Source organism: Abramis brama (genome assembly GCF_963993115.1).
Source record: "Abramis brama genome assembly, chromosome: 20".
NCBI lineage: Eukaryota > Metazoa > Chordata > Actinopteri > Cypriniformes > Leuciscidae > Abramis > Abramis brama.
In genome coordinates, this window is record NC_139982.1 from 3,375,857 (window position 1) to 3,389,101 (window position 13,245).

Below are 13,245 nucleotides of genomic sequence, written 5' to 3' on the forward strand. Positions count from 1 at the left end.
CAGAAGAGGACTGTGCATATGCAGAGCAGTCCTTTAGTGATCAGTTTCCTGACCTGTCTGTCCTCTACAACAGTGTAATTAACAACAATTACAGAAATTTTCAGGAAGCAGTTATGTGCCTTATTAACATTACTCACCGATATTCAAATCCTTAAAGGCGGTGTATCTACATGCACTCTTCGTGAAGATAGTGGAATTAAATTTGATTATATTTTTAAATAAAATTGTGGGTCTCATTTTGTGAACCAAATTTAGTGAATTAAGTCTTCTTAATGAACATTTCTATTTTTTGTTAAGATTTGTACAACCAGTAGCTGTAATTGAGCAAATTAAAGTTTATCAAGCAAGTACTTGTTTGAGCAAAACATTTATTAAAACACATTCATTGAACAATGTTAAATACATTTTTTATACCAATGAGGGAAGACAAATAAAACATCTTAAAAGGTTAACGCTCCTTAATTCTTTGCCCTGGAATGTATGCACAGCTCTGTGAATGTGTGGGATTTCACAACCTGGAACTTCTTCCCTGGAAAACAAACACCTTACCAATTCTAGAACAACTACAGTATCTATAAGTTGGAATGATACGTTTAACGTGAAATTTTACAACCTGGAACACTGTTGTACTGAAGTATTTTATACACTCCACTGCAGAAAAAAAAAAAAAAAAAAAAAAAATTGTGCGCAATTTCACACTCTGGAACACTTTTACAGGAACAATTTTACATGCTCCATATCAGAAAATAAAATAAAATAAATTGTAGGTAAGGATTTTACATTTGTGTGCAATTTCACATCCTAGAACACCAAGCATTGTACAACACATTTCAAACTAACTCTTTCACAACATCTAGAACAGTTGACAGACCAGCCACCCTGATTATGTTTAGCACAGAGAACTCAGACCTGCACTTTAAGCATTGGTTTGATGTTAATGCCCATTCTTCAATGCAAGCTCTACACCCAATGATGCTCCGGCAACATTCGGACAGCATTGGCTCACTGACGATGTCTGTAAAAGCATGGAGGATATGCATTAAAACTATGTCATCAACATTTTTTGTTGCCTACATTTTAGCATGTTGAGGTATACTGGAGTATATACTGATTGCAAAATGAGTTGCAAATTAAAAATATTTAAGAAGCACTATTCATTCTTTAGTAAAACTAAGTAATAGAAAAGCTGGTAAAGGAAAAGTTGTTCAGTTTTGTTCAGTTCATTGCTTAGCCATTTGGAGTCAAATTCACGCACACATCCATAAAAAGAAAAGGTGTAGTGGAGTCCAGGGTGTGTGAATGCTGCACACACATACGGCAAGTTACACTACTCACAATAAGTTAGGGATATTGTTATTTACATGAGTGCTATTCCTATTTGGTCTGAATTTTAATGAAATAAGTAAAAGTATCCATTGATATTACTAATAATGAATGAGAAGAAACACCATTTTCATTAGTGTAATATTTATTACCCCAAAAATGTAGACAATAACAAGGGTAGCCCCAAATAACAAAAATTGACAATGTCAGTAGCGGGTGTTTCCACCATTTGCCGCAATGACAGCTTGACAGCGACGTCTCACTCACCTCGCTTTCTCCAGCAACACTGACGACCATCATTTCTGTGCAAGGTGACCCGACACTTGTCCTGAAGCAATGCGTTCCACTCTTCCACAAGTGCTGCACGCAGTTCTGCCAGGTCACGTGGGGGTGGGGTATGATCATCCAGTCTCTGCTTCAGCTGGTCCCAAACGTGCTCTATGGGGTTCAGGTCAGGGGACTAGAGCCCGACCGATATGGATTTTTGGGGGCTGATGCCGATGCCGATATTAACTCGAAAAGAGCCGATTTATAAGCCGATATTTTGATTTTGAAAATAAACTGGATATTAGACCCATTTCCTATAAACTGCACTTACACAACATTCAATAGCAAAATATCTGCCTGTTCTGTGTATGTGGGCTGTATAAACCATTTTCCAGAAGGGATTATGTTTAAAAAAAAGCCTTAGATTACAGTCTCAATGACTAAACAATTGCACATCAAAAGTATATATTTTTTAATGATCAAAAAACAGTCTGGTTTTAAACATTTAACACTTTTACTTACTTCCAGTTGAAGCTGGTTTTAACAGTCTGTGTACTGTAAATAAATTATAATTACTAAAGTTAAAGTAAAAGAGCTATACCAAACAAATTCAATATTCCACAAAACCATGTCAATGAATTGAAAATTAGAGAATCATTTTCAATCATCATTTGCTGCCTGCCTTCTAAAACCTACTATTTAGCGATCTAAATCCATTATGTGACTCGTTAATGCTGCGGCTGAACGACAGTCTGCAACGTGTTTACTATTACTACTGTCTCTTTAAGAGCTGCGCGCAACGCGTCTAATATACACGCATTTGACAAGCAGATTTTCTCTCAATTTTCTCAAGTTTGCTTTCACTTTAGACAACACCGACTTTGTTTATGTAAACCTTGTGTGTATTTGACAGTATTAGCACAATAAGACTCGAAAGATAACTTAGTCCAGCGCTGGTAGACAGGCTTTTAGTGCATGTGAGCTTCACATGATGTACGCGCTGAGAAACACATGTTAGAACAGCGCATCAGCACGCGAATGAAATGTTTAACCGACAAGGCATCAAAGCACATGCAAATTATGAACTTTTATGAACTGCAGTGTCCCTTTCCGCTGCGTTAACATTTTATGTGAATATACGTCGCATTGTTCAGTATGATGGGCGCCAGAATAGCAACTGACAGAATGCGCGATACTACGATATTTCTTCAAAAGCAGATCGTGGAGACATTTTAATCATCCACGATCAAAAATCGTCATATCGTACACCCCTACCATGAACACACCTCACCGATGATCTCACTCGCGGATAACTGGTTCTCTCTGCCCGAGCCCGACTCTCTCTGGATCAGCAGGTTGCAGGATGTGTGGCGCGTTTATACACGAGTGTTGCCAACAGGGACGGTGTAGAGTGCCCTCTGGTGGACAAACTATACAACGCCAACACTCATGACATGGTTGAAGGGTGTTTCGTCCGTTTTTATTTTATTTTTGAAAATTTCATTTATCGGCCATTACAAATGCCGATACCGATAGTTTGGAAAATGCCTAATATCGGCCGATAATATCGGCCGGCCGATAAATCGGTCGGGCTCTACAGGGGACATTGCTGGCCATACCATATGAGGCACTCCGACTTCCTGAAGTCGAGCTGTGACAATTCTGGCACGATGTGGTGGAGCATTATCATCCATGAACAGAAAGTTGGGGGTGTGCTGGCGGAATTGGGGGATGATGATGGGTTCTATGATGTCTCTGAGGTAAGAACGTGCAGTGACTGAGCCATCTACAATAACCAAATCAGTTTTGCCCAGACTGTTACACCTCCTCCACCAAAGCTAACCCTGGGGACCATGTTGACCTCGGCGTATCGCTCACCTCGCCTTCTCCAGCAACACTGACGAGTGTCGGGTCACCTTGCACAGAAATGATGGTCGTCAGTGTTGCTGGAGAAAGCGAGGTGAGTGAGACGTCGCTGTCAAGCTGTCATTGCGGCAAATGGTGGAAACACCCGCTACTGACATTGTCAATTTTTGTTATTTGGGGCTACCCTTGTTATTGTCTACATTTTTGGGGTAATAAATATTACACTAATGAAAATGGTGTTTCTTCTCATTCATTATTAGTAATATCAAAGGATACTTTTATTTCATTAAAATTCAGACCAAATAGGAATAGCACTCATGTAAATAACAATATCCCTAACTTATTGTGAGTAGTGTATTTTAACTATAAACCCTTAAAGGGATAGTTCACCCAATTCATTCATGATTTACTCACCGTCAAGCCATCCTAGTTGTATATGACTATCTTCTTTCAGACGAACACAATCAGACATACATTTAAAAATATCCTTAGTCCTCCAAGGTTTATAATGTTTGTGAATCGCAGCCCAAATTTTGAAGACAAAAAAAAAAAAAAAAAATGCATCCATCCATAAAAAAATTAATCCATACGACTCCAGGGGGATAATAAAGGCCTTCTGAAGCGAATCAATGCATTTGTGTATCAAGACAAAGATCCTCCTTTAAAACATTTGGGCTGTCAATCATAACTATTATAAACCTTGAAGGACTTAAGGATATTTTTAAATACATCTCTGTTCATCTAAAAGATAGTCATATACACCAAGGATGGCTTGCGGGTGAATAAAGCTTGGGATCATTTTCATTTTTGGGTGAACTATCCCTTTAAGTGTGTGGTAAATTGTGAAGTTAATACATCAGACCCTCAGTGTCTCATACCTCTACAAACAAGGCAGGTGAAGGCCTCCTTGAGCTGTGATGCCTGCTGCATGTTGACTTGGTTTCTTTCCCTTGTGGCCAGTGTGTTGAGCTCCCGGAGTCTGACAGAAACACTCTCCAGACCTTGAGATGCCTCCAACACCTCCTCAATCTTTTCCAAAATGTCCTGCAATCCAGAATCTTCTTCCCTACACACACATAATATATATCAGTGGTTCCCAACCACAATCCTGGAGGCCCACCAACACTGCACATTTTGCATGTCTCCTCAAACACACCTGATTAAGGTTATCAGCTCATTTTAGATAGATAGATAGATATGCTTGTTTGTAATTTGATCAATAATTATACATTCCAATAACATTTACCTGGATTAATAACAAACAAAATTAAAATAAACTTAATAGATCCAATAAAATAATATCAATCACCTCATCCTTTTTCGTCTGTGTTGAAGCCTGGAAAAATGGCTAATGAGCATCGCGTTAATTTTCTAGAGGTTTGTCTCCAATACTGGGAACCTTAACACATACAGCACACACAAAGGACACTACGTCAGTAACAGAATAACTAAAGAAATGACAATACAATATAATACAAATCGTGAGAGTTTTGTTACCTTGTGTTCCTTCTGAACCCATTATTTCGTTCCAGTTTGAATCCAGCAACACAGGAGATTCTGTAGTCCTTAGGTCAGCTTGAAGTTTCTGAACAATGCCTGTAACACTGGCCTCAGCTTCAGTAAACCTTACCACCACAACACTTTTGAGAACTGGTTTGCCATCTAGCACTTCTGCAATATTTATTGCTCTGAAATTTGGAAACAGATTTAACATTTGATGAACTCTCTAGTAGTATTTAGTTTACATATAAACCCTGTTAAAAAAAAAAACACAGTTAAGTGCAATAATATAAACTAATAAATAAAAAGAAGGTTTTCAAACCTTGTCCAACTTCGGCTTGCACGGGGCGTTGTTGTGAGAACAGATCCAGATGATGCTGGTCTTGTGAAAGAGAAATGTCGCTGAACTGGTGATGAAGCAAATGCTGAAGTTGATGGGGTGTTTTGCGGCATCTCAATTGGGTCACCATGGACTTCATAATGAGCCCTTAACGTCAAGTCCAACGAGCTGAAAGACCCTTCAGCATTGGGAAAGATTGCAACGTTTGAATCATCAGTCAAATAGAGACTGTCACTGCTGACCTACACCAGAAAGAACAAGAATTAGCCGAGTAAAATCGTATGTCATTTCAAAGCCAGACATATTCAATTCAGTTTAATCAAGTTATGTAGCAGGCCAATGTTGCATCTATAACAGTTCTGTAAAGTAATATGATGGTAAATGTAAAACCTCTGTGCAACAGCAACTTAAAATGTTTCTCTCACCCTTACTTTATATCACTTATGGAAAATATGGGCTGGCATATGTTCTATGCCAGTGCTTCTCATGCTTGGTCCTTGACTGTAGCACTGCACATGTTTCCCTTGTATGCCACATCCATTTTAGAATACTAGTGAGCTTATCAGGAAGCATTATGTAAGGTGTGTTTGTTGTTTTGGATGTCTCCCATATTTAACACACCTGACATAGTACTCTAAAAACTGAAATAGATGTGCCATAAAAGAAAAATGTGCAGTGCTACATGGCATGAGAAACACTGGCATAGAACACATACCAGCCCATATGTTCCACAACTGTTATTAATAACTTAAGGATGAGATATATAAATTGATGTTGCACAGAGGTTTTACATTTACTGCCGAATCACATTACAAAACTTTTATAGATATAGAATTTCCCAGTTATAGAAATCGATTAAAGTGAATTGACAGCTGAGATGTCAAATATATTAGAAGCAAACCTAAAAATCTTTAGTAGATTTCGTACATACATTAGCAAAAAGTGTTACAATGCATGTATGGCTCTACATTTATTCATAATCACATGCTAATAGGTCATTTACTAAGACCAAACTATTAGTTTAGGACTATTCAATTTCGTTCCTGGAGGGCCATGACCAGCAGAGTTCAGTTCAACTTAATCAAACAAATCAGAACCGTCTAATCAAGCTCTTCAGGATTATTACATTGATTATTACAGGCAGGTGTGTTTTATTAGGGTTGTTGAACTCCAGGGCTGCGTTCCAGTCCAAAATTGTCATGCCCTTCACTTGCTAACTTCCCTCCGTCTCGTTCACTCGGATGTACGTCATTGCAAGTGCCCACTACTGGCGGAAACTGCAATGGTCTGAACTGGAACGTCCTAAGCCCTTGATCACTTGGAATCAGCTGTGGAGTTGATGTATTACTTACATTTTTTTCCCTTTAATAATTTGTTTAATGCAGCATCCAAATGTTTATAGGTGTGTTTGGGTTGTTTTAAATAAATAAAAAATTATAATTAATATATCATAGAGTTGTCTGTGTGGTGGTGATTAGACGAGCTATGTAGTGACGTCACAATCGTACTGCATTGTGGGACATATAGGTGCCTGAAGTGTACATTTGAAGCAGACTCGCTCCCTCGGTCAAAATCGAGGGAACGAGGGTCTGTCCATATAAACTTCCCTCGTCCACTTCACGAAGTGGAACGCACTTCAAAATGGCGGCAGGGATTCCCCCAAGGGGAAGTGCTTAGGGAAGTTCGCAAGTGTGTGTCTAACAGTGGACTGGAACGCACCCCAGGAACATAAAGGAATAGCCCTGTACTAGTTAACTTAGCTTATTGCCATAGTGGTTAACTTATTTAAAGTGCTCGAATTGAGTCAAGTCTTATGGGGGGTCCCCAAGTTTTTTTGGGCGGGGGGTTGGTTAGTCTCGCAATATATGCAATATATGCTTGACTTCATATATTTATATATATATATATATATATATATATATATATATATATATATATATATATATATATATATATATATTTCTTCTTTTAAATTACTTACTAGAGTAATACCCAAAAGGGCAGCTATGGCAAATAGTGCAGGACAACTGGGCAAACAGGATACAGTCTTTGGAATAGTTTATAAGTTTAACATAGGGATGTCCAGGAGATTCTCAAAAGTCAACTCAGCATTCATCCATAACAGACATCAAAATAATTTCAGCAACCAGTGGGTGAAGACATAAACTTTCTTCAAAGACAAATTTCTTCAGAAACAGGGATAACGAAAATCTCAAATGAGAAATTACCTCTCAAACAAAAATGCATACTTAGTGTATATATATATATATACATACATATATATATATATATATATATATATATATATATATATATATATATATATATATATATATATATATATATATATATATATATATATATAAACTCAGTCTCTTTTCCCACAACTGAAATAGAGAACTGAACATAACTATATATAATGTGTTACACAGAAATGTAGAAAACGTATCTGCTCAGATAGCAACATTGTTTCAGCCCAGATCCGGCCCACATCTGGCACTTGGGTGGCCCACTCCTGTTTGCCAGATCTGGGCCACAAGCAGGCCATAGCAATGCCACATGTCAGCCAAGAGTAAATAAATAAACCAGAACTGGACCTTATCTGAGCCACAAAATCTGTGTATATTAAATATGGAGTCATCTCAGCCTTAATAAGCCTGTTAACAAGCAGAATCACTGAAGGAAAGAAGAGAACAGAAAAAGAGACGAGCAGAAACACAAGAACTACAACTGACTTCAGACACAGCCTCAGATGAAATCAACTGAAGAGAAAAGAAGACATTAAATCTCTGAAGATCTCAGCAGAGGAGGATTAAAACAGCAAACAGCATTACCAGCTTCACTTATTACTAACCAGACTGACTTTATTTCTGTCACACATCTACAGAAGTTTTTATTGATAATTAACAGAGGTTTAACTGTAATGTGTTTCATGTGAAGTCACCATAACAGTGATTAGTGTTTCCATTAGTTGGGCTCTTAACTCTTATTATATCTTTTGTCTTTTTTTGGCTGCTGTGTCAGTGTGTTTGTCAAAAAAACTAAGTGAAATGAGATCAGGTGATGATGGTTACCTGTTGATGGCTTTATAATCATCATGAGATAACCTGTTTCACTGATGTCTTTGGAATCGAACAATTGTGTTTTTCCATTAATATTTTCACATCACAAACCCTGTTACTGCAGCATGAGATCTAGCAATAGTATAACAATCAGTTAGAAGACTTTAACAAACATGAGTACGAAAAAGTCAGTTAAATATGACACACACAGACATCAACAATCAGCATATGAATCTCAACAATATAATATTGCTAGATCTCATGCCGCAGTAACACAGGGTTTGTGATGTGTAAATATTAATGGAAAAACAATTGTTAGATTCCAAAGACATCAGTGAAACAGGCTATTTCATGATGATTATAAATCCATCAATAGGTAACCATCATCACCTGATCTTGTTTCACTTTAGCTTTCTTTGCTGCTTGACAAACACACTGTCACAGCAGCTAAAAAAGACAAAAGATATAATAAGAGTTAAGAGCCCAACTAATGGAAACACTAATCACTGTTATGGTGACTTCACATGAAACACATTACAGTTAAACCTCTGTTAATTATCAATAAAAACTTCTGTAGACATGTGACAGAAATAAAGTCAGTCTGGTTAGTATTAAGTGAAGCTGGTAATGCTGTTTGCTGTTTTAATCCTCCTCTGCTGAGATCTTCAGAGATTTAATGTCTTCTTTTCTCTTCAGTTGATTTCATCTGAGGCTGTGACTGAAGTCAGTTGTAGTTCTTGTGTTTCTGCTCGTCTCTTTTTCTGTTCTCTTCTTTCCTTCAGTGATTCTGCTTGTTAACAGGCTTATTAAGGCTGAGATGACTCCATATTTAATATACACAGATTTTGTGGCTCAGATAAGGTCCAGTTCTGGTTTATTTATTTACTCTTGGCTGACATGTGGCATTGCTATGGCCTGCTTGTGGCCCAGATCTGGCAAACAGGAGTGGGCCACCCAAGTGTCGTCATTCCATGCTGCATGTGGGCCAGATCCGCATTCCACAAGTGCCAGATCTGGGCTGAAACAATGTTGCTATCTGGGTGAAGTCATCTGAGACACAAATAACATCCAGGAAAACACAAGACGAAATGTCCTTCCATGAGTGCTCAGAGAGTAAGTATTTACAACATTCAAGCCAGACAAAGACTGATTGCCACGGCAGTATTTTTTAAAGTACACCAAATGCTTTACTAACAAGCATCAGGAGTGGCTCTTTAATGCTCTGGGAAGTGCAAGCAAGCAAGCAAACAAGGTAGATGGCAGAGCAAAGTCCTGAGTTCACATGTGACAGGCAATGTCGGTGAAAGAATAAATGTTAATCTACAACTTTTCCACCTAGAACCGACCACAGTGGTCTGTCTGGTTTTGTCTGTGCTTGCCTTCCTGTCTTGGTTGCAGTTGACAGCCGATGGCCGTCTTTCAACCAAGAGAGCACAAATGATTTTGGGTCAAACTGCTCCACTGGAGGGCCATTGACGTCTAGAAACAGGACAGAAGAAAGGCTTTTGGCCCTCAGGGAATTTCTCCTCTTGTTAGCGGTATCACTCATGGCTGAAAATCCACGTTCACATTCAGCTGAGGTGGCCAGGTAGGTTTTGCTAGCTGTTATCAGCCTCTTGATCGTCTTCCCAGGACTGTCACCTTCAAGTTTCCACAACCTATACTCTTCAACAGCAGCTCTGGTGTTTACTCCTAGATGCTTAGCAAGGTCATGAATTTCATTTTCACCATACAGGACAAGGGAATTACGATCTTTGGGCCAACAGGATGGTTCAAGTGGAGTCAGAAGCTCAGTAAGCTCTGAGTCAGGGAGATGTACAGAGAGATTATCAATGACAGCCTGTAGGAACAGCCCCTTGTTGATATTCTCTTTGGAGGCTTCTAGTGTGATGCCTTTGAACATGCATGCTGTTATCCTCCCTTCTGTCTTTGCGAGTGACTTTCCTGGTGTTGTTTTCATGGCCTCCAGGACCTCCCTAGTCAAAAGAGTCCACCGACTGGCATCAGTGAGAGATGTGTTTCGATTCTGCAGTTTCAGAGAGAGGCTCTGTAACTCACGCAGCACATCTTTCATCAGTGCAAGGTCTTATACAAAACCTGTGCTGCCGAGTTTCCTCAATAGTCCACTGCATTTTCGTCGATCCAAATCAGTGCGGGAAACATCCACAGAAGCTTTCTGCATTTGTGTGGCAAGTGCAGGAAAGTCCTGCCAAACAGCTCTGACAGTGCTGAAACTGCTGGCAACCCAGCGAATGGAGAAAATCTGCCCAATCCTCAGCAGTGAGATGTTAACATGAGTGGTAGCATCATAGAGCAGTCTGGCATTTTTTGGAGATTGGTGGTAAAACGTATACAACTTTGAAATAAAGATTTCAAAGTGGTTACATCCAGTTACAGACTTGCATACATCATGCACTGCCAACTCTAGCTTGTGTGCAAGACAATTAATGCTCTTCAATGAAGGGAAGTCTTTTCTCAACTTTGCAATCAGTCCACTCTCTCTTCCTGTCATGACTGATGCTCCTCTGTGGAGCTCCTGCCACTGCCCTCTACTGAGCTCCTGCCACTGCCCTCTGCTGAGCTCCTGCCACTGCCCTCTGTGGAGCTCCTGCCACTGCCCTCTACTGAGCTCCTGCCACTGCCCTCTGCTGAGCTCCTGCCACTGCCCTCTGTGGAGCTCCTGCCACTGCCCTCTACTGAGCTCCTGCCACTGCCCTCTGCTGAGCTCCTGCCACTGCCCTCTGCTGAGCTCCTGCCACTGCCCTCTGCTGAGCTCCTGCCACTGCCCTCTGTGGAGCTCCTGCCACTGCCCTCTGTGGAGCTCCTGCCACTGCCCTCTGTGGAGCTCCTGCCACTGCCCTCTGCTGAGCTCCTGCCACTGCCCTCTGTGGAGCTCCTGCCACTGCCCTCTACTGAGCTCCTGCCACTGCCCTCTGCTGAGCTCCTGCCACTGCCCTCTGTGGAGCTCCTGCCACTGCCCTCTACTGAGCTCCTGCCACTGCCCTCTGCTGAGCTCCTGCCACTGCCCTCTGTGGAGCTCCTGCCACTGCCCTCTACTGAGCTCCTGCCATTGCCCTCTGCTGAGCTCCTGCCACTGCCCTTTGCTAAACTGGAATGGACTGTGCTTGCCTTAGTGGAGGTCCTCTTTACCTGCACACTAATGCCATGTTTTGGTTTCAATATTTTTTTTAAATAAATGAAATGAAATATACACTACCGTTCAGAAGTTGAGATCGATAAGATTTTTAAAATGTTTTTAAAAGAAGTCTCTTCTGCTCAAAGCTGCATTGAATTGATAAAAAAAAGTAATATTGTGAAATGTTTTCTATGTGAATATATAGTAAAATGCAATTTATTCCTGTGATCAAAGCTGAATTTTCAGCATCATTACTCCAGTCTTCAGTGTCACATGATCCTTCAGAAAGCATTCTAATATGATGATTTGATGATCAACAAACAGTTATGATTATTAATGTTGGAAACAGTTCATATTTGTGTGGAAACCGTCATACATTTTATTTTTCAGGATTTTTTGATGAATAGAAAGTTCAAAAGAACAGCATTTATTTGAAACAGAATCTTCTGTTACATTATACATGTCTTTACTGTCACTTTTGATCAATTTAATGCAAGCGTACTGAATAAAAGTATTCATTCCTTTCCCAACATTTTTTTATAAATTCTTACTAACCGCAAGCTTTTGAATGGTAGTGTATAATGCTACAAAAGTTTATATTTCAGATAAACTTTCTATTCATCAAACTGAAAAAAATAAAAAATATTGTAAATAACTGTTTTCAACATTGATATTAATCATAAATGTTTGTTGAGCATCAAATCATCATATTAGAAGGATTTCTGAAGGATCATGTGATGAACACTGGAGTAACGATGGTGAAAATTTAGCTTTGATCACAGAAATAAATTATATTTTATTGTATTATTATTTTACATTGTAATAATATTTCATAATATTACTGTTTTTACTGTATTTTGGATCAAATCAATGCAGGCTTGGTGAACAGAAGAGACTCTTGAACTTTTGAACAGTAGTGTACATCCAACAGAATGATTCTAGCTTGATTTACCAATGTAGTATTTACCCTAAAAACAACTGGATGATTGATGTGACACTGTGATAATGTTTGTTCCAAAAGACTTGATTAAATACATGAAACTTATTTATTATAAATTGTGACAAAACAGGCTGTCAGCCTGTGTGTTGGTGGGGATTTTTCAACTATTTCAGCACATACGATTTTTACATAGTTACGTCCAGTAGGTGGCGGTAAAGCACTGTCATGAGTGAGTGAGTCAGCAGACTATTCAACCATTTCAGTGAAAAAGGCTGCTTTATTCATAAACAAACAATACTATGGCAATCAAAATAAATCATTGCTATTTCAAGAGTGAATCCCGCATAAATGCATGTAATTCCCAAAACGTTGCCGTGTTTATACAGCCATTGGTCCTCCTAGCAGCATGAAAAACAAGTTATATACAAATAAATACAAATTCTGAATGGATTTATAATTACTAAAAAGCTGTTATCCATCTTCATCGAGATCTCTAGAACTCCTGTAGAACCAGGACTATTAATTATGAAAAAAATTGTAATTTAAGCCTAAATGTTTCCAATTTATGCTAGGAATATAAAAGCCCCGACATGGAGTGGATAGATATAAAGTAGAAAGATATATAGCGAGAGACAATTACCCCTCAAAAAAGTCAGTAAGAAGCTTTCTCTTCCCGACTGCGAGTGGAGGTTTATTTTTCTCCATATTTTAAAAGCTAAAATTAGCTTCACCGGAGCAGCGCCAAACAAACAGTCCTGTCAGTCAACGATGTCATGCGCGCGCACAGCGCTCTTTAGGCGGGGCGTTTACA

General features: G+C 39.1%; 1 protein-coding gene and 1 long non-coding RNA gene across 2 annotated transcripts in view; both read right to left on the minus strand.

Moving 5' to 3' along the window:
* Positions 1–13,245, minus strand: part of LOC311071453 — a 184,819-nt gene that overhangs the window by 7,922 nt on the left and 163,652 nt on the right. The gene's annotated exons all lie outside the window — the stretch shown is intronic.
* On the minus strand, positions 831–5,546 carry LOC311070378 (uncharacterized protein; the record flags this gene model as incomplete). The annotated part of the gene is made up of 6 exons (XM_084094203.1): positions 5,279–5,546; positions 4,954–5,144; positions 4,819–4,855; positions 4,766–4,780; positions 4,335–4,522; positions 831–1,015 (listed from the first exon to the last, which is right to left on the minus strand). Exons 1-6 carry the CDS (start codon positions 5,407–5,409, stop codon positions 831–833), a joined length of 747 nt encoding a protein of 248 aa, XP_083950329.1. The 5' UTR covers positions 5,410–5,546.